The sequence below is a fragment of the Lactuca serriola genome, chromosome 4 (genome assembly GCF_051521515.1).
Source record: "Lactuca serriola cultivar US96UC23 chromosome 4, Lser_US96UC23_V15, whole genome shotgun sequence".
NCBI classification, from domain to species: domain Eukaryota; kingdom Viridiplantae; phylum Streptophyta; class Magnoliopsida; order Asterales; family Asteraceae; genus Lactuca; species Lactuca serriola.
Window position 1 is genome coordinate 158,729,919 of NC_136411.1, and position 24,564 is coordinate 158,754,482.

General features: G+C 41.6%; 1 protein-coding gene across 1 annotated transcript; it reads right to left on the reverse strand.

Moving 5' to 3' along the window:
* Window positions 1-11,714: 11,714 nt before the first annotated feature.
* On the reverse strand, window positions 11,715-14,879 carry LOC145098947 (uncharacterized). Its single transcript, XM_079036536.1, has 3 exons — window positions 14,463-14,879; window positions 13,947-14,288; window positions 11,715-12,869 (listed from the first exon to the last, which is right to left on the reverse strand). Exons 1-3 carry the CDS (start codon window positions 14,877-14,879, stop codon window positions 11,715-11,717), a joined length of 1,914 nt encoding a protein of 637 aa, XP_078892662.1.
* Between the last annotated feature and the right edge of the window lie 9,685 nt (window positions 14,880-24,564).

Here is a 24,564-nt window from a genome sequence, read left to right on the forward strand (position 1 = left end):
TGAGTATTCACTCTCTTCTATCTTATAGATCTGCTTATTTCGTTATGAGATATGTGTTATGTGTGTGTGTGCCTCATCTGTTATGCGATATATGTGTTGATTAAAGCATGCTATACAGGTTTTCTTTAAACTACGTATGAAAATATATATTTTATCTACTAATATGTTGGGTAGAACATGGGTAGATAGTTGGTGTGTAATAAACAGATGAGAGGCCTCGATGTTGTTGTTGTTGTTGATCTAGTTATTCAGCGGAGTATGGATAACGACCATGGACTCTTTCTAGACAGTCCAGTGGAACGCTAGCAGGTTCATAACCTGTAGGTGTTGTGAACGATGTGTTCACCGGTGTACTCTATCCCCCTCATGGTTGCCTTTAGGATATCTATTGTTGAGGAAACCCCTTCGCAGTGATGTCCGTCCCGATGAAAATCCTAGATTAGGTCCCTTGAGATAGTTGTTTTAGGGACGTAAAGTGAGGATAACGGGAATGGGTAATCGGGATAGTGATTGGTTGGTGAAATTAAATATAACTTATTTATTGTGGGTTGAAAACCCTATATGCTCACCAGGCTCCCAAGCCTGACCCACTCAGTTTTATTTGTATTACAGGAAGTGGCACAAGGGCGTAAGATGGATGGATCATCTTGTTGTTTTGTTTACAAGTCTGTATATGTATATATTTGTTGAATGACTTGTAATGTTTATCGTTTATGCTTTATGGTCTGTATCGGAACATGACATCCCGAGTTTTGATTATATAATGAAATGCATCTCTTGATGAAATGCTTTGATAAATATTATTTTATCATGTTTTGTTTTGGGAACAAATTCCGCAACTCTTTCAAATCAAAAGGATTTACTCTGAAAATATTTAAAAGCATAAATGAAAATCGGTCTTTTATGGCCGAGATTTTGGGGATGTCACAGTTGGTATCAGAGCATTAGTTTAAGCGAACTAGGAATTTGTAGGATTTCTAGACTTAAACTTAGAATGCTAAGTGGAATTTTGAGATGTGTGTCTGTTGGATTTTAGACACGAGCACTAGTTTATTTTAGGAAAGTTGCCTAAAATGCTTTATGTGCTAAATGTTATATGTTGCAATATATGATATTATTTGTTTGGATCTACGGTCTGTTGCCGACCGGATCTGGAAACCTTATGTGTGTAGGATTCTAAGCGTATGCCTACGTTATTAGAACTAGCATGTAATCGTTTGGAGTAATAAGGTGAAATTATTCGGTGTAGATCAAAAATGGTGAGAACAAGGAGTGGCGTTGGAAACGCAGATGAAAACAGGAATCAATCGCCAGTGATTGAGCAAATACCTGTTGTAGCAGCAGCACCAGAACCAATAACAATGGTTGCGGTGCAAGCCATGATTCGGGCTATGCTAGCCGAACAAAGGGAGGAGATGCGACAAATGTTGCATAATAATAGGGATGAACCTATCATACCTATTGAGGAACCTGAATTGATTCCCGAGCAATCGGAGGAAGGGAACAATAGTCGCATGGTGAGTCAAGTTGGGACTCAAGAGGAACGAAGGAACGATCCGGAAAGGAGAAACAACAAGGATGGGCGTATGTACAAGAATTTCTTGGGCGCCAAACCGCCAAGTCTTTCTGGAAGCCCAAAGCCTGTTGAGATAATGGATTGGATCTCCGAAATGGAGATGGTATTTGAAAGTTGCGACTGTAGCAACAAACAGAAGACCGTATTTGCGGTTAGACAACTGAAGACTGGAGTCTTGAGTTGGTGGAAGTTGTTGGCAGATACTATGCCACGAGGAGAAGCCCTGAAAATGTCATGGGAGGAGTTCTTGGAACAGCTGAGGGTGCAGTATTGTTCAGAGATAGATCTGATTGATCTGAACAATGAGTTTCAAAACTTAAAGAAAGGGAAGATGAGCATAGATGACTATGCTACTGCATTTACTGAGAAGATGAAGTTGTTTCCGTACCTAGTGCCGACGGAACTCTCCAAGATTGAGAGGTTTGCTAACGGACTGCCTGCTGACTTTGGTCCGACAGTCAAAATGGCAACCACTCTGAAAACGGCTGTTCGTGCAGCTAAGAATGTGGAGGCCCAGCAGAAGGAAAAGGGTCTGGAAAGAATAGATGTTGGAGAAAAGAGGAAGTTCGATGGAACTTCAGGGTCCAACAAGAAAAACAAGTTCTCGAAGTCTGGTTCGAGGGGAGGTGGAGGTGAAGCGAAATGGTGCGACAAATGTAAGAAGAAGCATCATGGAAGATGTGAGGTGGCGAACACATGCTACAAGTGTGGAAAGCCAGGGCACTATGCCAATGAGTGTACCCTCACAAAGAAAGTTTGCTATGGTTGTGGTGAGGAGGGTCATATGTCAAGGGACTGCCCGAAGAAGAAGGAGGCAGCTAGACCCAACATTCCGCCAAAGCCAAAGGCGAGAGCATTCCAGATGACACTGGAAGCTGCTAAAGATGAAGTTGATGTCGCTTCAGGTACCTTTCTCGTTAACGAATTGCCTGCCCAAATTTTATTTGATTCTGGAGCCAATTACTCCTTTATATCGCATGAATTTGGTAGAAAGCTAGCTTTGCCTGTTGTTAGACTAGATAATGCTTTATTAGTCGAAGTTGCTAGTGGCAAGTTTGTACCTGTTAGCTATCGCATGAAAAACATCTTAATTGATCTGAATGGGAATAAGTTCCACGAGGAATTATTGCCTATCGAACTTAATGGTTTCGACATCGTATTGGGAATGGATTGGCTTAGCGCCAACGACGCCGAAATTTTATGCAAGAAGAAAATAGTCAAAGTAAACCCGCCTGGGAAAGATTCGTTTATGGTGTATGGAGATAAACGCAGAGTGAATTCTGGAATCATTTCATTGATGAAAGCCAGAAAATGTTTGACCAAGGGGTGTACATCGTATTTAGCATTCGTGATTGATGCTAAGAAGGAAAAGAAGGTGATGCAGAATATTCCAGTTGTGTGTGATTATCCGGAAGTATTTCCCGAAGATCTTCCTGGATTACCGCATGATAGACAAGTGGAATTCCGTATTGACTTGTTGCCAGGAACAACGCCAATTGCGAAAGCACCTTATCGATTAGCACCGACGGAGATGAAGGAACTAATGATGCAACTTCAGGAGTTATTGGACAACGGTTTCATTAGACCTAGTTCATCGCCCTGGGGAGCTCCGATGTTATTTGTAAAGAAGAAAGATGGAAGTATGAGAATGTGCATCGATTACAGAGAGCTGAACAAGGCAACAATAAAGAATAGATATCCGTTGCCGAGGATTGATGACCTGTTTGATCAATTGCAAGGTTCGAGCTATTTCTCGAAGATCGATCTTAGGTCAGGATATCATCAGCTAAAAGTAAGAGAGCAAGATATCGAGAAGACTGCATTCAGAACTAGATATGGACACTACGAGTTCTTGGTTATGTCGTTTGGACTAACCAATGCTCCAGCAGCGTTCATGGATTTGATGAATAGGGTTTGTAACCCGTTCCTTGATAAATCCGTGATAGTGTTTATAGACGACATTCTGATTTACTCGAAAAGCCAGGAGAAGCATGGCAGACACTTGCGAGAAGTGTTAGAAGTCTTGAAGAAGGAGAAGCTGTATGCTAAGTTCCCCAAATGTGATTTTTGGATTCGTGAAGTCCAATTCTTGGGTCACGTGGTCAACCAAGAAGGGATAATGGTTGATCCAGCGAAGATCGAAGCTGTGACGAAGTGGGAACAACCGAAAAGTCCCACGGAGATTCGAAGCTTTTTAGGATTAGCCGGATATTACCGAAGGTTTATCCAAGGCTTTTCTTCGATCGCTAGTCCATTGTCAGCTTTGACCCACAAAGGAGCTACTTATGCTTGGGGTGAGAAGCATCAGGAAGCATTTGAGAAGCTAAAGAAGAAGCTATGCGAGGCACCGATACTTTCTCTACCCGATGGAGTTGAAGACTTCGCTGTTTATAGTGATGCGTCTGGTGTTGGTTTGTGTTGTGTTTTGACCCAAAGAGAAAAGGTGATAGCATATGCGTCTCGACAGCTGAAAGAGCATGAAAAGAACTACCCGACTCATGATTTGGAGTTGGCAGCGGTAGTTTTCGCTCTGAAAATATGGAGGCATTACCTCTATGGCACGAAGTGCAAACTTTTCACTGATCATAAGAGTCTCCAATATCTCTTTAATCAGAAAGAATTGAATATGAGGCAACGACGCTGGCTAGAATTACTTAAAGACTATGACTGCGAGATACTTTACCACCCCGGTAAAGCTAATGTTGTTGCTGATGCTCTCAGTCGGAAAGTCAATCCCGAAAGGAAGAGGCCAAGAGCGTTGAGAATTGAAGTTGTGTCAACTATTTTGGAAAGTATAAAGAAAGCTCAGAGGGAAGCTTCTGAGAAGAATGACAGAAAGGAGGAACGTTTGGGCAAAACGTTGGTGTTCGGTGTAAACAGTCATGGACTGAAGGTGTTCCAAGATCGGATTTGGATACCTAAGACAGGAGGAGTCAGAGATCTTCTGATGGAAGAAGCTCACAAGACCATGTACTCGATTCATCCGGGTAGCACTAAAATGTATAGGGACCTGAAACCCTACTACTGGTGGCCGACGATGAAGCTTGATGTTGCAAAGTATGTGGCCGAGTGTGTGACTTGTGCGAGAGTCAAGACACAACATCAGAAACCGTACGGGAGTTTAGAACCTTTGCCTGTGCCTATGGGTAAGTGGGAAGACATTGCTATGGATTTTGTCACTAAACTGCCCAGAACAAAGAATGGTCACGACATGATTTGGGTGGTCGTTGATCGATTCACTAAGAGTGCGCATTTCATAGCGGCCAGGGAGAAATGGTCTCTGGATAAGCTTGCGAATTCTTACGTGAAGGAAATTGTGAGGCTTCACGGTGTTCCGTTAACGATTGTGTCGGATCGTGATAGCCGTTTCACATCGAGGTTTTGGAAAAGTCTACAAGAGGAATTGGGTACCAAGTTGTGTTTAAGTACAGCTTACCATCCGCAGACTGATGGTCAGAGCGAACGAACGATACAAACACTTGAAGATATGCTGAGAGCATGTACTCTGGAATTCCTAGGTAATTGGGATGAACATTTACCGTTGGTAGAATTTTCCTATAATAATAGTTTCCACTCGAGCATTAAGATGGCACCTTACCAAGCTTTGTATGGACAGAAGTGTCGTACGCCGTCTTGTTGGCTTGAGGCTGGGGAAAAGCAGTTTATGGGACCGGAGTTGGTTCATCAAACTGCTGAAAAGTTGAAAATAATTAGGGAAAGAATGTTAGCGGCTCAGGATCGTCAAAAGAGCTATGCTGACAAAAAGCGAAGACCGATGACTTTTGAAGTTGGAGATTTGGTTTTGCTTAAAGTCTCGCCGTGGAAGGGACTTATAAGATTTGGTAAAAGGGGAAAGTTAAGTCCAAGGTTTATTGGACCGTTTAAAGTTCTTCAGAGGATTGGGAACCAAGCTTACAAGCTCGAACTACCAGAAGAACTGAATGGAATTCATAACACTTTTCATGTGTGTTATTTGAGGAAGTTCACGGGAGAAGTTCCCGACATAATTCCAATTTCTGAATTGAGAATTGATGAGAACAAAAGGTTGATTGAAGAACCAGAGGCAATTGTTGACCGAAAGACTAAGAAATTGCGACGCAAGATGGTTGGGTTAGTGCTTGTCCGATGGAAACACACGAATGGGCCGAATCTCACCTGGGAGACGGAGAGTGACATGATGGGTCGCTATCCGCATTTGTTTGTTGATGTGTGATTCCGGGGACGGAATCATTCTAAGGTGGAGAGAATTGTAACGCCTGTGTTTCCGGGCTTGCCGTTATTAGCAATATAATAGTCTAGGTTAACCTTTGTAACCCATTTTGAAATAATAAGATTGTATTATTTGAGTATTATGTGTTTTGTGATTAATTGCTTAATTATGTGGTCTGATTAATTAAGAATAAAAATAAGCGTAAAAATTTAAGTGTAAAATAAACTTAATATCTTTGATCTATGTTGTAGTAGTTGAAACGAGGTTTCCGAATATATATAGAACGCCCAAATCTGACTTCGTATGAGGAAGTTATGATTTATCGAAGTTCCGGCTTAGCGGTGTGCAGCCCGAAATACTCGATTTGAGATCGAGCGGTTTTTAGCCGAAGCAATCTAAATGAGAATCAAAGATCTCATTGTTGGTATCAAAGCGATAAAAAGTTAGGCGAGAACGGACGTCAAACGAAGAAGTTATGAATTTATAACGAAAGTTTCTGTCGCGGCCTATTAAAAATAAGTAATAAAAAATAAAGTCAAAATTAGCCGACGGAGTCTAAACGAAAGTTGTAGAGCGTAGTCTCACCTTCGCGTGGATATAAAGAACGTCGAAAACGGAGTTCGTATGAAGAAGATATGAATTTCCGAAGTTTATTTAATATTTTGTATTTAAATTTAATTGGAAATTCGGAAGCATTATCCGAAGGAGTCACCGATCTGATCCGAGGTACGCCCCGCGTACTCGAGTACGCCCAGCGTACTCCGAGGGATGTCGACACTCGCACTCGAGCACTTCGGATACGTAAGCAATGACGTTTTGGGCAGTACGCCCCGCGTACTCCGAGGCTCCAGCCTCCTATAAATAGGATGCGAGGGTTCCGGGTATTTTTGCCAATTCCCTCTCATTTTCGTGTCGAAGCTCTGCATTTTTACCCCCGAAGCTACCCCGAAGCCCCGGTATCATACTCTAGCCCCGAGGCAAGTCCCGAGATCCCGAAGATCCCGAGAAGCGCGGTTCCCGAGTCGAAGCTCTGCCCGCGAGAAGTTCGATTTTCGAGGAGATCTTCCAGATCTGCTGTGGATTACTACTTCTATAAGCCGTAGTGCTGTCGGATCGTCTTCTGATCAAGTGAGTGTGTAGTTATTTCTTCTAATACAATAATACGAAGTATTTTATATAAAAATACGTGCTATGTGTATATATTTGGTTGTGTTATGTGTGAATGAGTATTCACTCTCTTCTATCTTATAGATCTGCTTATTTCGTTATGAGATATGTGTTATGTGTGTGTGTGCCTCATCTGTTATGCGATATATGTGTTGATTAAAGCATGCTATACAGGTTTTCTTTAAACTACGTATGAAAATATATATTTTATCTACTAATATGTTGGGTAGAACATGGGTAGATAGTTGGTGTGTAATAAACAGATGAGAGGCCTCGATGTTGTTGTTGTTGTTGATCTAGTTATTCAGCGGAGTATGGATAACGACCATGGACTCTTTCTAGACAGTCCAGTGGAACGCTAGCAGGTTCATAACCTGTAGGTGTTGTGAACGATGTGTTCACCGGTGTACTCTATCCCCCTCATGGTTGCCTTTAGGATATCTATTGTTGAGGAAACCCCTTCGCAGTGATGTCCGTCCCGATGAAAATCCTAGATTAGGTCCCTTGAGATAGTTGTTTTAGGGACGTAAAGTGAGGATAACGGGAATGGGTAATCGGGATAGTGATTGGTTGGTGAAATTAAATATAACTTATTTATTGTGGGTTGAAAACCCTATATGCTCACCAGGCTCCCAAGCCTGACCCACTCAGTTTTATTTGTATTACAGGAAGTGGCACAAGGGCGTAAGATGGATGGATCATCTTGTTGTTTTGTTTACAAGTCTGTATATGTATATATTTGTTGAATGACTTGTAATGTTTATCGTTTATGCTTTATGGTCTGTATCGGAACATGACATCCCGAGTTTTGATTATATAATGAAATGCATCTCTTGATGAAATGCTTTGATAAATATTATTTTATCATGTTTTGTTTTGGGAACAAATTCCGCAACTCTTTCAAATCAAAAGGATTTACTCTGAAAATATTTAAAAGCATAAATGAAAATCGGTCTTTTCTGGCCGAGATTTTGGGGATGTCACAGTAAGTATCAGTGCCTCCTAGAGCTTCTGTCTAAGAGTCTCAAATGCTGCTTACTGCTTAGGCCGCCAACAGAAGGTAGCCTCCTTCCTAGTTAGTCTAGTGAGAGGAACTGCAGTCTTGGAAAAATCCTACATGAATCTCCGATATTACCCTGCCAGCCTAAAGAAACTCTGAATCTCAAATGGAGACTTCGGGACTCCCTACCTCATAACCACCTCCATCTTGGTCGGTTCGACCAATATATTGTCTTGGTCGACGAGGTGACCCAAAACTAGGACCATGCGCAACGAGAACTCACACTTAGAGAACTTTCCATACAACCTCTCTACTTAAGGAACACCAAAAAGCTCACACAGAAACTCTTTATGTTGCTCCTTGGTCTTGGAATAGACCAAGATATCATCGACGAAAACAATCACTAATCGATCCAACATAGGCCTACATGGCTACACACCCAGTTCATGAGATCCATAAACGTCATCGATGCATTGGTGAGCCCAAAATTCATCACCACGAACTCGTAATGCCCATAACAAGTTCAAAAGACCGTCTTATGGGTATCCTCATCAAGAACCCTCATCTGATGATAACCAGATCTTAAGTCGATCATGGAAAACAAATATGCTCCTTGCAACTAATCAAAAAGGTTGTCAATCCATGGCAATAGATACCAGTTCTTCACTGTCAACGTGTTCAATTCCCGGTAATCAATGCACTTTCAGTGTGAACCATCCTTCTTATTGCCAAAAATTATCGTTTGTCCCCAAAGGGAGTTACTTGGACAAATAGAATCTTTCCCAATAGCTCCGACAGATGTGGCGATAACTCTACATCTCTGGAGGAACAACGCGATATGGCGCCTTCGCAATTGGGGCGACACTAGGGATCGGTTCGATCCTAAACTGAACTTGCTTCTTAGGAGGCACGCCAGGCAATTCCTCATAGAAAACATCAGGAAACTCTCCCACAATAGAGACATCAAAAAAATGATTTCCTATTCTCAACCCTAGTATCAACCATATAAGCAAGATACCCCATATGTCCATGCTGAAGAGTCCGCCTCGCCCTGGAAGCGGAAAAAAAAAGTTGGATCCAACCCTAGTACCCTCACCGTAGATAGTTAGCACTCCCCCACTAGGGTCACGAATTGTCACTAACTGCTTTTCATAGTCTATAAATGCTCAGAACTGCCTCAACCAACACATACCTGCAATCATACAAACATCTCCCATCACAATGGGAATGAGATCAACTGGGAATCCAAAAGCAAAGATCTCCAATACATAATCCTGGTAAACCTCCATCGTTGAAATCGTGTGATCATCAGCTATAGTTGTCACACCCCCAAACCTGAACGGCGGAAACGTTCGGGGGCGGATGACTTCATGTGGTAACGTAACAAATGAATACATAGTAAAGAAAGCAATACAACCATCATATATATAATTGAAAGTTTACATTTGTCAAAAGTTACATGTTCAAAACTCAATTACAATATGATGTCAAAATACGAGATTAAACTGGCGCCGCAGCATCCCTTCATCAAAAGCGAAATGAATACCTGAAATTACTGATTCCCTGGGACATACAAGTAATTTTGAAAGAGTAGATCAGCATTTAAGCTGGTGAATTTCATAAGTATTTAAGTGACAATGTTTGAATGAACTGAAATGTTTTATCTTCGTTTGTTTGTGGTTAGAAAATCCAATATTTTCTACTAGTATAAAAGTAGCCTTCACTCAAGACCAATGTTTGTTTCTAAAATGTATGTAAATGTAAAAGAACCAATGAATTTGAAAACCTTGTAAATCAATGCATTTTAATACCCCTTGTGAGTTTTATAACCATACTATTGACTCTGAATGCCTATACACAACGTTCTTCAGGCGTTGAAATGTTATGACGTTTGTCACCCCAAACGGTGGACTGCAGCTAACAGTCAGGGCGCGGGTTTGTCAAGCCCGTATAGATCTATACACAAACACCATGCTCCCCCTCCAAGGGATTCTGGTATATAATACAGGACTTGAAATGTGTACTCGAACGTACATGAAGTTAGTGTCTCACAAATCCGTGGTATAAAAACAGATCTACTTGTTAAAATGTTACGTTTGTTCTTGTACACGAAAGTGAACTTCTTGAAATATGTGATTCTACTACATAAGAGTTAGAAATTTGTTTCGTAAAACCATACCTATTATAGTTTCCAAAAAACATGTCTTGTTTGTTTAGAAACATTGAGAAAGGAATCGCTTGTTTATGAAAGTATAGATTTTTGGGTGTAGAGTCTAGGATAGACAAGAAAAATCTAAGAATAGTTTAGTTTATACATGCATTACAAGAACATTATATTTTAAAAGGTAAAATGCTATTGTGACATATGTTATATATATATACATATATACATATATATATATAAGTTCCTTTAAATGTTTATAAATCGCATGTGATTTGAATATATAACAGTATATAAAAGAATTTCTTTATGTAACGCACGATAATACTCGTGTGTTTTACTTGTAATCCCCCCCTTTGAAAGCATAATAAAGTATTTAGACTAATTAAAAAGGTTGATTTAGGGGTATGAAACTCACTTGAAAGTTTGAAGATAGCGAGATGGAAAACCGGGCAGAGTTTCGTCTCGGGAAACGGATTTTCCTCGGGATTCTCGGGAATCTCGAGAGTAAAATCGACCTTCGGGACTTGAGCCAAAAAGACCAGAGCTTCGGGTTTGAACGGACACGGAAAACGAGGCAAAGTTGAGAGAGAGAGAAGAGAAATGAACCCTTTCTTTGGAAACCCTCGCATTCTATTTATAGGAAGGCTGGTCTGCCTCGGTACGCGGGGCGTACGCTCGTACGCGCTGCGTACGCGTACGTCATGCATGACCGAAGCCTCGACTGCCTTGGTTCGGATGGGACGGGTTGTTGGGTTCTCGGGTCGGATGGGACGGGTTGCTGGGGAGGTGGGTCGGATGGGACGCCGGGTCGGATGGGACGTCGGGTCGGACGGGTCGGACGGGTCGGATGGATCGGATTCCTCGGATATGGCGACGTGGACGATCCGAGGCCAATCCTCTCGGTTACGCGGGGCGTACAGGAGTACGCAGCGCGTACTTCGGAGGAGGATGCTGACTCCCCTTCGGATAATATCCGAATTTTGAATTAAATAAATAAATAATTTATTTAATAAACTTCAAAAATCCATATCTTCTTCATACGAACTCCGTTTTCGATGGTCTTTATATCCTCGCGTAGGTGAGACTACGCTCTACAACTTTCGTTTAGACACCGTCGGCAAATTCCAAAATTATATTTTTTATTATTTATTAAAAATCCATCGTGTTTAAGGAATTTCTTAGAAAATTCATAACTTCTTTATCTGATGTCGGTTTTTGCCAGACTTTTTACCGCTGGAATACCATTGTCGAGACCTTCGATTCTCGTTTAGGTCATTCCGGCCAAAAGTCGCTCGATCTCCGATTCGAGTTTTTAGCGGTCTGTTGCTAAGCCGAACTTGGAAAAATCACATCTTCGCTATATGAAGTCGGATTTGGGCGTTCTTTTCACATACGATCATGGTTCAAAGACATTTAATCATAGAAGGAAATTAAATAGAACTATTTGTACGTTTTATTATGAAAGTAAATTTTATTACTTAGAAGCGGTTACAATACTTGACCCATTCTGGTCCTTACAAGGAGTTGAAATATCGGGTTGCCACATCATCCCCCCGTTAGAGAGAATTTCGTCCCGAAATTTAAAGTAGCAAAGATACTAGTGAACATGAAAGAGATGAGGGTACTTTTGTTTCATCTGATCTTCGCGTTCCCATGTGAATTCGGGTCCCCGCTTGGCGTTCCAGCGAACCTTCACGATGGGTATGCGACTTTGTTTTGTTTGTTTGACCTCTCGATCCATGATTTCTACTGGTTCTTCCACAAAGTTGAGGCTCTCGTTGATCTCGATCTCGTCGAGTGGAATAACAAGAGTCTCGTCGGACAGACACTTTTTCAAGTTTGAGACGTGGAAGGTTGGATGGATGTTACTAAGTTCGCGCGGTAGGTTAAGCTTGTAAGCCACAGGGCCGATCCTGGCAAGAATCTCGAAAGGCCCTATGTATCTTGGATTTAGTTTCCCACGCTTTCCAAATCGTATTAAACCCTTCCACGGTGAGACCTTTAATAAGACGTGGTCTCCTACCTGGAATTCTAAAGGTTTCCTCCTTTGGTCAGCGTAGCTTTTCTGTCGGTCTCTTGAGGCCTTCAATCGTTCACGAATCTGAACGATCTTCTCTGTTGTTTCACGTATGATCTCCGGACCTGTGAGAGTGCTTTCAGGAACTCTTCCTCTAGCTAACTGGGTATCGCCAACTTCAGTCCAGCACAGAGGGGATCTGCACTTTCGACCATAGAGGGCTTCAAACGGAGCAGCCTTTATGCTTGTATGATAACTATTGTTGTATGAAAATTCGACAAGGGGTAAATGAATATCCCATGCCTTTCCAAAGTCAATCACGCAGGCTCTCAGCATGTCTTCTAAAGTTTGTATTGTTCTCTCACTTTGTCCGTCTGTCTGTGGGTGGTAGGCTGTACTCATGTCTAGCCTAGTTCCCAGGGAACTTTGTAGTGATTGCCAGAACCTTGAAGTGAATCTACTATCTCGATCGGAGATAATGGATATCGGAACACCATGCAGTCGCACTACTTCCCTTAAGTAAGTTCTTGTAAGCTTCTCCATTTTGTCAGTCTCCTTGATGGGTAGGAAATGTGCGGATTTGGTCAATCTGTCGACAATGACCCATATGGTATCGAGTCCACTTGTCGTCTTGGGTAACTTGGTTATGAAGTCCATAGTAATCCGCTCCCATTTCCATTCCGGTATCTCTGGTTGTTGTAGTAGTCCTGACGGTTTCTGATACTCGACCTTAACCTTAGCGCAAGTAAGACATTTACTCACGAAGGTAGCAATTTCTGCTTTCATGTTAGGCCACCAGTACAGTTTCTTAAGATCCAGATACATTTTATCTGAACCCGGGTGAACGGAATATCTTGAATTGTGAGCCTCGGTCATGACTACGTTTCTGAAACCACCATGATTTGGGGTCCAGATTCGGTCCATGAGATAGTAGGCTCCGCCACCCTTGACTTCTAAATTCTTCTCCATTCCTCGCAGGGATTCACCCGCCACATTTTCAGGTTGCAAAGCTTCCATTTGTGCTTCTTTAATTTGTGTGGATAGGTGGGAATGGATAGTCATGGTCAGAGATTTGACCCTCCGACCAGTGTATTCCTTTCGACTGAGGGCGTCGGCTACTACGTTGGCCTTGCCAGGATGATAACGAATTTCGCATTCGTAGTCATTCAGTAACTCAACCCATCGTCGTTGTCGCATGTTGAGTTCCTTCTGATCGAAAATGTGTTGAAGGCTCTTGTGATCGGTGAATATAGTACTCTTTGTTCCGTATAAGTAGTGCCTCCAGATCTTCAGAGCAAATACCACTGCTCCTAACTCGAGGTCGTGTGTCGTATAGTTCACTTCGTGTGTCTTAAGCTGTCGGGAGGCATAAGCGATAACCTTCCCTCTTTGCATAAGAACACAACCAAGTCCTTGATTTGAAGCATCGCAATACACTACGAAGTCTTCTATCCCTTCGGGGAGGGATAGTATCGGTGCGGTGCACAAGGCCTGTTTTAGTGTCTGGAATGCCTTCTCTTGTTTCGCTTCCCAGTCAAAGGCCACTCCTTTCTGGGTTAATGAAGTAAGAGGTTTCGCAATGCTCGAAAAGTTCTTTATGAATCTGCGATAGTAGCCAGCTAGACCTAGAAATTGACGAATTTCTGTAGGTGTCTTTGGTGCCGACCAGTTCTCAATAGCCTTAATTTTGGAAGGGTCCACGTGTATACCTTTCTCGCTAACAACGTGACCTAAAAATTCGACTCTTCGAATCCAAAATTCGCATTTAGAGAACTTCGCATAGAGTTTCTCCGTTCGCAGTGTTTCTAGGACTTTTCGTAGGTGTTGACTATGCTCTTCCTCACTTCGAGAGTAGATAAGTATATCATCGATAAAGACGATGACGAACTGATCCAAGTAAGGGCGGCATACCCTATTCATTAGGTCCATAAATACTGCTGGTGCATTGGTTAATCCGAACGGCATCACCACGAATTCGTAGTGTCCATAACGAGTTCGGAAGGCTGTCTTTGGAATGTCCCTCTCTAGAACTCGTAATTGGTGATATCCGGATCGCAGGTCTATTTTGGAGAAGTAGTTCGCCCCTTGAAGTTGATCGAATAGGTCGTCGATACGGGGTAGAGGATAGCGGTTCTTGACAGTAAGTTTGTTCAGCTCTCTGTAGTCGATGCACATACGGAACGATCCGTCTTTCTTCTTTACAAACAAGACCGGTGCTCCCCAAGGTGAGAAACTTGGTCTTATGAATCCTTTGTGAAGGAGTTCATTAAGTTGACTGGAAAGTTCCTGCATCTCTGCTGGTGCAAGACGATAAGGCGACTTCGCTACTGGGGTAGCTCCTGGAATTAAGTCGATTCTAAACTCGACTTGGCGTTGCGGTGGTAATCCTGGCAGTTCTTCTGGAAAGATATCGGGAAAGTCGCGTACTACCGAGATGCTCTTGATGTCCTTCAGTTCTTGACTTGTATCGACGATGTGCGCTAGGAATGCTCGACAATCCTTCCGCAAGCACTTTCGAGCTTGGATGCACGAAATGATGCGAAGGTTTGCACTAGATTTGTCGCCGTAGATAACTAATGTTTCGTTGTTTGGGAGGTTAAGACGGACTGCTTTCTCAAAGCACATGATGTCGGCGCGAAGAAGGCTCAACCAATCCATGCCGACTATGACGTCGAAACTTTTAATTTGAACCGGCATGAGATTGATTGGGAAAGAATGGCCGTCTAATGTTAACGTACAGCCCATGTATATGCAATTTGTGTTTTCGGTTTTTCCATTGGCCATCTCTATAGTGAATGATTTTTCTAACTTGCTAGGTTTAGGTTTAAGTAAATGAATAAAGTTTTGACTCACGAAACTTCTCTCCGCTCCACTATCGAATAATATGCATGCGTATGAATTATCGAGAAGGAACGTACCAGCAACAATAGTTGGGTCAGCTACAGCTTCGTTGTGGCCTATTGCCAAAACTCGTCTCACACCTCCGGTGCCTGCTGCCTTAGGACAGTTTCTCTGGTAGTGGCCCACCTCGCCACAACCGTAGCAAGCCTGCCCTACACCCGCACCGGGAATTTGAGTGATCGGCTTTGCAGGTTCCTTGCAGAAACGGGCTGTGTGCCCTTTCTGGCTGCAGTTGGCGCACTGCATAGCTCGACAAAGTCCATGGTGGTGGTAATTGCATTTGGTGCATTTTGGGAGGTTGCCTATATAAGGCTTTGTTGGGTAGGTATTTGTAGGGGCTGTAGCAGGTACAGTGGCCGCATTTACTGACACCAGCTGTTTCTTTGCGGATTCTTGGGAAGATCCACCCTTCCCTTTAATCCATGCCCTCTTCCTGCCATTGTTGTTGTTGTAGTTGTTGTAGTTGTTGTTTGCTTTCTGTGGGGCTGGTGCAGAAGTGGTTGAGTTCTGATGACCTCCGTAGTCGATCAGAGATTGTGCCAGTTCCTTAGCACTTTCAAAGGTGTCAGGTTTAGAAGCTAACACGCTTGATCGCATTTGGGGCGTCAGTCCCCAGATGTACCTTTCTATCTTCTTGCTCTCGGGAGCAATCATATCTGGACAAAGGATTGCCAGCTCGCAGAATCTGTTGGTATAAGGAGCGATGTCGGTACCAACCATTCCGAGAGTCCATAGCTCGTGTTCAAGCTTTTGAATCTCTCCCCGTGGGCAGTATTCTCTCATCATCATGGCCTTCAAGTTCTCCCAGCTTATGGAGTTTGCCACGATTAGGGTGAGTACTTTAACGTGGCCATTCCACCAAGTTAAAGCTTTATCGAGAAGGGTGAAAGTTGCAAATTTGACCTTGCTGTGCTCGGGGCAGGAGCATATTTCAAAGACTGCCTCCGTCCTTTCGATCCACTGCCTCAGGGCCATCACACCACCAGTACCATAAAACATCCGGGGCTTGGCATTAGTGAAGTCCTTATAGGTGCATTCTCGAGGTGGTCCATGACTCTCGCCATGGTTGGATAGGTGTGTGCCAGATCCCGAGCCATTAGTACTCGAGTTATTGATCTGTGACATGGCAGCTGCCACTGCCGCGGTGACTGCTGCTTGAAACATAACAGCATCAAATTGAGGTGGTGGAGGTGGTGGTGGTATAGGTGCTTCCTCACCGTTGTTTCGCCTTGGATTCCTACGCGGAGGCATCCTTCAACTATAGATTGAAAAGACAAGGATAAGAATTTCATAGAATGGAAAAATGTATGTGTCTCATGAACTAAATCGCTATAGTTCAACAACAGATGAAAGTATAAGTCTTAAAATAGAAAAATGAAAGTTATTTGTAAGACTGAAGGTATGAAACGAGTGTTTGGGTTCACAAAGACCATTCAATGTTCGAACGAAATACTCAACATAGTAGTAATAGTGCCACTTATATTAATATAAAAGTTGTTACAACGATCATGAAAATTTGACCCCCATAAGGGTCTCCGATTACAAAGTTCGAGAAATTTAAAGACTTTTAGCCGAGGTCCTAAGCTATAACAAAATTTGAGTCCTAGACAAGCACTACTTGCGTCGAAGGTTGCGCTTGGAGCTTGATTCCGTATCTGATTGCTTTGACTCCATTAGACGCCTATCGAAAGCGGCTTGTTGTTCCCTTAGTTCGGCGAGGGCTGCAATCATTTGCGCTTGAAACGATTCAGCTTGGAATTGGGCGTTGTCTTGCATCTTGTCCAGCCTACGGATGTTAGAAGTGTGAACCTGCACTTCCACGTTGATATCCCGGAGTCGACTAGCTTGTACTCCAGACTGATAGGACTGATTGGCTAACTTACCCACCATTACCGGGAGTGCTCGATCAGCCGAACCTCCGCCGCGGACATCATAGAATTCCCGGCACATGCCGTAGGGAGGGCGTAGGTTTTGCTGTTGGCTCCAATGGTGGAGGTGACTTCCCCAGACGGGAGTCGGTCCTTGAAAGTTCCTTACGAAGACGGGAGGTTGAATGGGTGGTGGATCGATAACTTCCGGCTCTGAGTCGGTACCGGAGTCATCACCCACTTCTATGGGTTCCTCGTCCTCTTCGGGATCATCTTCGATCCATCCTCCGTTGCCTTGGTTGGGAAAGTAGGGGTCGCCAGGGTGGTGAAATCCAGCCATTTGACTGTACGAGAAAAAGGGTTATAAGAATCGAGTAAAGCCGGAACATGTAAAACATGTAAGTTAAACTAGTTTAGATAGCAAATACTCCTATAGTATTTAAGTGCTTGTGTTTGATTCTTGTAATGGTTCGGTAAGTTTTGACTTGTTGCTTACTACGATCATTCCTCGATATACGTTGGTCCAATCTTGGGCAAATATAGTTGATCACGCTATATTTGTCCAAAATCTGATTACATATATCGAGTCCCAATCGTAGTGTCAACTTGTCTAAATACTTGTATAGTTGTATAACATGAAAATAGTTCGTGGTAGGCATGTATTTGTACTTAAATGAACTACCAATTTAAATTGAACGAAATGCTGCTTAAGTGTAAAAAGAAAATTTGTTTTGTCAGAGATTATTAGTCCCCTAAGCATTTATAGTTTGTATATCTTATGTGGTTCGATATACTTAGTTCACTATAAACATTGCTCTGATACCAATCTGTCACACCCCCAAACCTGAACGGCGGAAACGTTCGGGGGCGGATGACTTCATGTGGTAACGTAACAAATGAATACATAGTAAAGAAAGCAATACAACCATCATATATATAATTGAAAGTTTACATTTGTCAAAAGTTACATGTTCAAAACTCAATTACAATATGATGTCAAAATACGAGATTAAACTGGCGCCGCAGCATCCCTTCATCAAAAGCGAAATGAATACCTGAAATTACTGATTCCCTGGGACATACAAGTAATTTTGAAAGAGTAGATCAGCATTTAAGCTGGTGAATTTCATAAGTATTTAAGTGACAATGTTTGAATGAACTGAAATGTTTTATCTTCGTTTATTTGTGGTTAGAAAATCCAATATTTTCTACTAGTATAAAAGTAGCCTTCACTCAAGACCAATGTTTGTTTCTAAAATGTATGTAAATGTAAAAGAACCAATGAATTTGAAAACCTTGTAAATCAATGCATTTTAATACCCCTTGTGAGTTTTATAACCATACTATTGACTCTGAATGCCTATACACAACGTTCTTCAGGCGTTGAAATGTTATGACGTTTGTCACCCCAAACGGTGGACTGCAGCTAATAGTCAGGGCGCGGGTTTGTCAAGCCCGTATAGATCTATACACAAACACCATGCTCCCCCTCCAAGGGATTCTGGTATATAATACAGGACTTGAAATGTGTACTCGAACGTACATGAAGTTAGTGTCTCACAAATCCGTGGTATAAAAACAGATCTACTTGTTAAAATGTTACGTTTGTTCTTGTACACGAAAGTGAACTTCTTGAAATATGTGATTCTACTACATAAGAGTTAGAAATTTGTTTCGTAAAACCATACCTATTATAGTTTCCAAAAAACGTGTCTTGTTTGTTTAGAAACATTGAGAAAGGAATCGTTTGTTTATGAAAGTATAGATTTTTGGGTGTAGAGTCTAGGATAGACAAGAAAAATCTAAGAATAGTTTAGTTTATACATGCATTACAAGAACATTATATTTTAAAAGGTAAAATGCTATTGTGACATATGTTATATATATATACATATATACATATATATATATAAGTTCCTTTAAATGTTTATAAATCGCATGTGATTTGAATATATAACAGTATATAAAAGAATTTCTTTATGTAACGCACGATAATACTCGTGTGTTTTACTTGTAATCCCCCCCTTTGAAAGCATAATAAAGTATTTAGACTAATTAAAAAGGTTGATTTAGGGGTATGAAACTCACTTGAAAGTTTGAAGATAGCGAGATGGAAAACCGGGCAGAGTTTCGTCTCGGGAAACGGATTTTCCTCGGGATTCTCGGGAATCTCGGGAGTAAAATCGACCTTCGGGACTTGAGCCAAAAAGACCAGAGCTTCGGGTTTGAACGGACACGGAAAACGAGGCAAAGTTGAGAGAGAGAGAAGAGAAATGAACCCTTTCTTTGGAAACCCTCGCATTCTATTTATAGGAAGGCTGGTCTGCCTCGGTACGCGGGGCGTACGCTCGTACGCGCTGCGTACGCGTACGTCATGCATGACCGAAGCCTCGACTGCCTCGGTTCGGATGGGACGGGTTGTTGGGTTCTCGGGTCGGATGGGACGGGTTGCTGGGGAGGTGGGTCGGATGGGACGCCGGGTCGGATGGGACGTCGGGTCGGACGGGTCGGATGGATCGGATTCCTCGGATATGGCGACGTGGACGATCCGAGGCCAATCCTCTCGGTTACGCGGGGCGTACAGGAGTACGCAGCGCGTACTTCGGAGGAGGATGCTGACTCCCCTTCGGATAATATCCGAATTTTGAATTAAATAAATAAATAATTTATTTAATAAACTTCAAAAATCCATATCTTCTTCATACGAACTCCGTTTTCGATGGTCTTTATATCCTCGCGTAGGTGAGACTACGCTCTACAACTTTCGTTTAGACACCGTCGGCAAATTCCAAAATTATATTTTTTATTATTTATTAAAAATCCATCGTGTTTAAGGAATTTCTTAGAAAATTCATAACTTCTTTATCTGATGTCGGTTTTTGCCAGACTTTTTACCGCTGGAATACCATTGTCGAGACCTTCGATTCTCGTTTAGGTCATTCCGGCCAAAAGTCACTCGATCTCCGATTCGAGTTTTTAGCGGTCTGTTGCTAAGCTGAACTTGGAAAAATCACATCTTCGCTATATGAAGTCGGATTTGGGCGTTCTTTTCACATACGATCATGGTTCAAAGACATTTAATCATAGAAGGAAATTAAATAGAACTATTTGTACGTTTTATTATGAAAGTAAATTTTATTACTTAGAAGCGGTTACAATACTTGACCCATTCTGGTCCTTACAAGGAGTTGAAATATCGGGTTGCCACAATAGTGAACTTCAAAGGTCGATCTTGGGCCTCACGAGCAATACTGGAATTTATATAGAAAGATGTAGACACAAATTACCGACTTGTACCCGAGTCAAATAACAACAAGGTATGTATAAAATTCACAAGGAGAGTACCTAACAAAATTACAATATAAGCATATACAACAAAATTGTTCGACAAAAATATAAAACAGACACATACATGTGAAGACATCTGTTGCTTATCTGGCCTCCTCTGCAGTCAACAGAAAAGCTTAACCCAGACCTTCGGGGACTCAACCTTGCCTTTACTCCCAACAGTGATGTGTAGCGATGTAGGAGCAAGAGCCTGAACCAGCTTTGCCGCAAGAAGTGGACAACTCGACTTTCACATGGCTCGCCTAGTTGCCGCTAAATAGACTTGAAAACCCTTCGAACACTCCTTCGCGAAGTGACCCTCATGCCACACAAGTAGCATACCATCTCCGATCGACAGGGATCCTCATGACCCTTATCACACTTGATGTGAGTGTGGATTCTCTGACCTCCTGACCTAGAATCGGTGGGCTTTTCCCACTTTGCCGCCAACTATGACTGATTGGTATCCTATCCCTCTTCTGTGTATCCACCTCAGTCTCTTTCTCTAAGAACTTAACTCAATCTCCCTCCTCCTAGCATTAGACTGCAGCTCAGCCAATGTCCGGTGCTGGAAGTTCGTCAGGAACTCTCTGATATTTTTCTTGAGCATACGTAAGTACCGTCTCATCCGTTCCTGCTTAGTGGATACGTACTCTGGACAAAAAATAACTCTCTCATGGAACATCCTGGTGATCTTAGTCACCATCTCTTTCGTCTTCCAGAGAAATAAGCACTCCTAATCCATTCACTCCCTCTCCATCAAGGGAACATACTCCTTTCGATACATCTCAACAAACCGATCCTAGGTCATTACGGCCTTTTTCCGTAGGTGATAAGTCAACAATCATGAATTTCCACCGGCCCTTTGCTCCTAAGCGAAGTAGGTTTAACACAAAGCAAACCCTCAGATCATCTAGATAGAACCAGGTATAAAAGCATCCCTCAACATCAATGATCCACCTCATGGCTGCAATTGGATCCTAGACTCCATCAAACTCTAGGAGCTTCATGTTGTTGACTCCCGATACCGCATCAAATCACCCCCGTAGAATCTTGCGGTGACAACAGCTATGGTGGCTATAGCAATATTAGCCTCTGTGACTGTAGCATAGTGATCGTCAAACATCTTGATCATCATAGCCTTGATAGAACCATATACCTTTGGGATAGCCTGCCTGACCACTATGGCCACCTCAGTGGCAATGATCTGGCGGATCTCCTCATCACTAATACCATGCATCCCCATACTGCTAGAGCCTGAACCTCGAGTAAACGTCATACTAAAATGTACAAGGAAAAAGGTCAAATCCAGGCTATAAGCACACACAGACACATAAACCAATCAACTACATAATACTCCTGAGATTCTTTCTAAATCGCATATGGATCCTATGCTTTCAGTAGTATGGGACCATACTACCTTCAACACACATATCTGTAGTTGATTCAGATTCCCTCTCAAGGTCCCGAACCACAAACACTATGCCCTTAAAGAAGAAACACACATACACCTAGGAGCTCGAAGAGTTGCATCTAATCATCTAGATACACATACTAGGTCCCTGCTCAACTACAACTCTATCCTGCAAGAAATGTATGTTAACCTCGCCAATGGTTCCACACAAACCAATTTGTGACAACCCGAAATTTCCGTTCTGAACAAACCAGATCAAGTCAATAGAAGTTAGAACAATTATAGTGAATTCCAGACTTTTGGGTATAATTTTGAGTATTTCAGGGTTTACACTTAAGGAGATATCAGGAGAGTGGATGCACTAGGGTTTTGTGCAACCCTGTTATTCCAAAACTCTATGATATTAGAGTTCATTTAATGAATAAAATATTTTCTACCAAAAATCCCAGGACTATATATAGGATTCTGAACCATATTTATTCATTAGTTACATTTCCAACTAGAGAAAAGCCGAATTCTCTCTCAAGGATCCTCGGGTTTTCATCCCAAATCGTGAGTACTTCTATCTAGTTGTATTATATAGCTTAGATTGTGCCAAATAACATCAAAATCATAACAAAACAACAAGATTTGAGAGTTTACCGCCAAAGAACACTTGGGGAGTAAACTCTTTTATAAAGGCCAAATGGTGCCTAGTCCCATCCTTATGCAATGAAACTAGTTTGGACTTGTACACTAATGAGTTTAAGGCTAGAAAACAACCTCAAAACACAAAGTAAATGGTGTTCACGGCCCAAGATCTTCTTGGACCGTGAACACTAAATTTAGGGCCAAAGAGTGCCCAATGTCCCTCCAAACTTTGCAACTAAACCTAGAGACTAACCGTGGCTTGTTTAGACATCAAGAACATTTAGAATCAAGGGCTAAAAGTGAGTTCACGGCCAAGGATGTTCCTGGGCCATGAACTCCATTTTAAGTTGCCAAAATGCCCTAAATGCATTCATTAAGCCAAGAGACTAGCATAGCACTTTAGCTTGATGTGTCTAGGACCCAAAACAATCAAAATACCAACACCCATGAGTGTTTACGACCGCAAACACATGACCAAATGGTCCATGGGCCATAAACTCAAGTTAGGGGTGTTTTGATGCCACAAACACTTCCTAAGGCTTAGGCTTGAAGTTATAATGCTTCCTTATGACCTTTAGGACCATCATAAACATAAATGGCCATGAGTTTATGATAGTAAACTCATTAGGGCCGTGAACTCCTCAAAAACTCCAAGGAAGGTGGTCTTTTTCATCCTAGGTTAGAGCTAATGTCCCTAAATCATTCCCTAGCCTTCAAACTTGCATTCCCACATGAGTAGCCATGAGTTTACAGCTGTAAACTCCCTTGGGCCATGAACTCATGGTATTAAACTCATTTGATTGCCTTTATACCTTCCTATGTTGAATCACATGTGATTCCAACACTTGGTCAAGGTGTTTCCTAGTCCCGGAAGGTGTTTCCTTATATGTCATTTAGGACTTATTGTGTCTCGGGACTTCATTCGTGGAACTTCTCATCCCTATACACATACCCGTTAGAACCACTCACAACAGGTGAGTTCATACCCCTTAATCAACGTTTTAAATGATTTTAAATGCTTTAATAGGGGGAATAAAAGTAGAAAACAGTATGTTATTAAATCTATTCTTAGGTATTTATAACTGTGTTTTCATCCATCTGATTTCACATGCTTCAAAATGTGATGTATGAAATAGTTTTCTATCTTAAAAATACCATGTTATCAAAAGTATTACGTTTGAAATGTTTATTAAAATGACATCAAGTCATTGTTATATATTGTTCAAAACTCTTAGATGACATACAAAACCATTTCTTTTACCTTCTTGAACCAAACTATATCTATATACTTATGTTCTTATATATGTATTGATATTATAGTTTTCATCCTTCGTTCAGTTTTCCCACACTCTTGTGTAGCAAGGGTGTATAAACCTACTTGGACAATCAATTACCTTCCTGTTAACTATTATAGGGCCAGTTAGGAGATACCAAAACAATATTCCTATTACAAGGAATTACACCAGAGTCAGTTCATTCATGAGTCTATACTATACATTACATGTTACATGAATACGTCTACATAAATACGCTTACATGAATACCTTACATGAATAACTTGTTGGATTAATGTCTAAGTCCATAACTATAATTGGTAAGACTTGACCCGACCCGGCATGGTCCATTTGGGTTGCATACCATCATGCACTTGGATAGACTATAATGAGAGAAATAAGACACTTATGGTTATTAATATATTATAAGTTCTAGTATATTAATAATAAGAATAATAAGATTATTTAATTAGTATTGATCAAGAATTAATCTAGGATTAATTAAGTGATCAAAAGAAGACTAATTAAATATATGGGTTGATTGTATAAATCATCCATACTTGTATAGTGGGCTAATGCTCCATGGATAATCAAGTTGGGCTAAAACCCATAGGATGGTCCTTGGATGCTCCATGGTGTATTTGTACCCATGGGTCATGGAAATGAAAGGCCATGTCAATTAGGGTTTACATGGTGTAACCCTAACTATATAAGCATCTTATTCTTGACCAAATCGGCCCACTAGAATCACACTAGAGTATGAAGTGAAAGGGCTAGCCGATTTCATGAGTTGTAGAATTCTCTCAAGTTATTCTAAGTGTTTTGATGATTGTGATTCCATTTGAGGTGTCACACTTGGGGCACTAGGCACTCAAGCTTCATGAAGACATCAAGCTACATAAAGAGGTATGTATTCTATCTTGCTATAGTCATTATTTTGTATGCTAGATTAGGATAATACCTTGGATGTTCTTATTTGCATGTATAATAGAGAAAACATAGATCCAAGGTATTTA

Excerpts from the sequence above, each read along its gene's own strand:
- LOC145098947 (XM_079036536.1), bottom strand. The coding sequence starts at position 14,879 with ATGGGCTGTACGTTAACATTAGACGGCCATTCTTTCCCAATCAATCTC. Across the intron at positions 14,289-14,462 it reads TAATTCCAGGAGCTACCCCA|CTGAACAAACTTACTGTCAA; the intron begins GTAGCGAAGTCG and ends GACTACAGAGAG. Across the intron at positions 12,870-13,946 it reads ATAGTCAACACCTACGAAAA|GTTAAGGTCGAGTATCAGAA; the intron begins GTCCTAGAAACA and ends ACTTGCGCTAAG.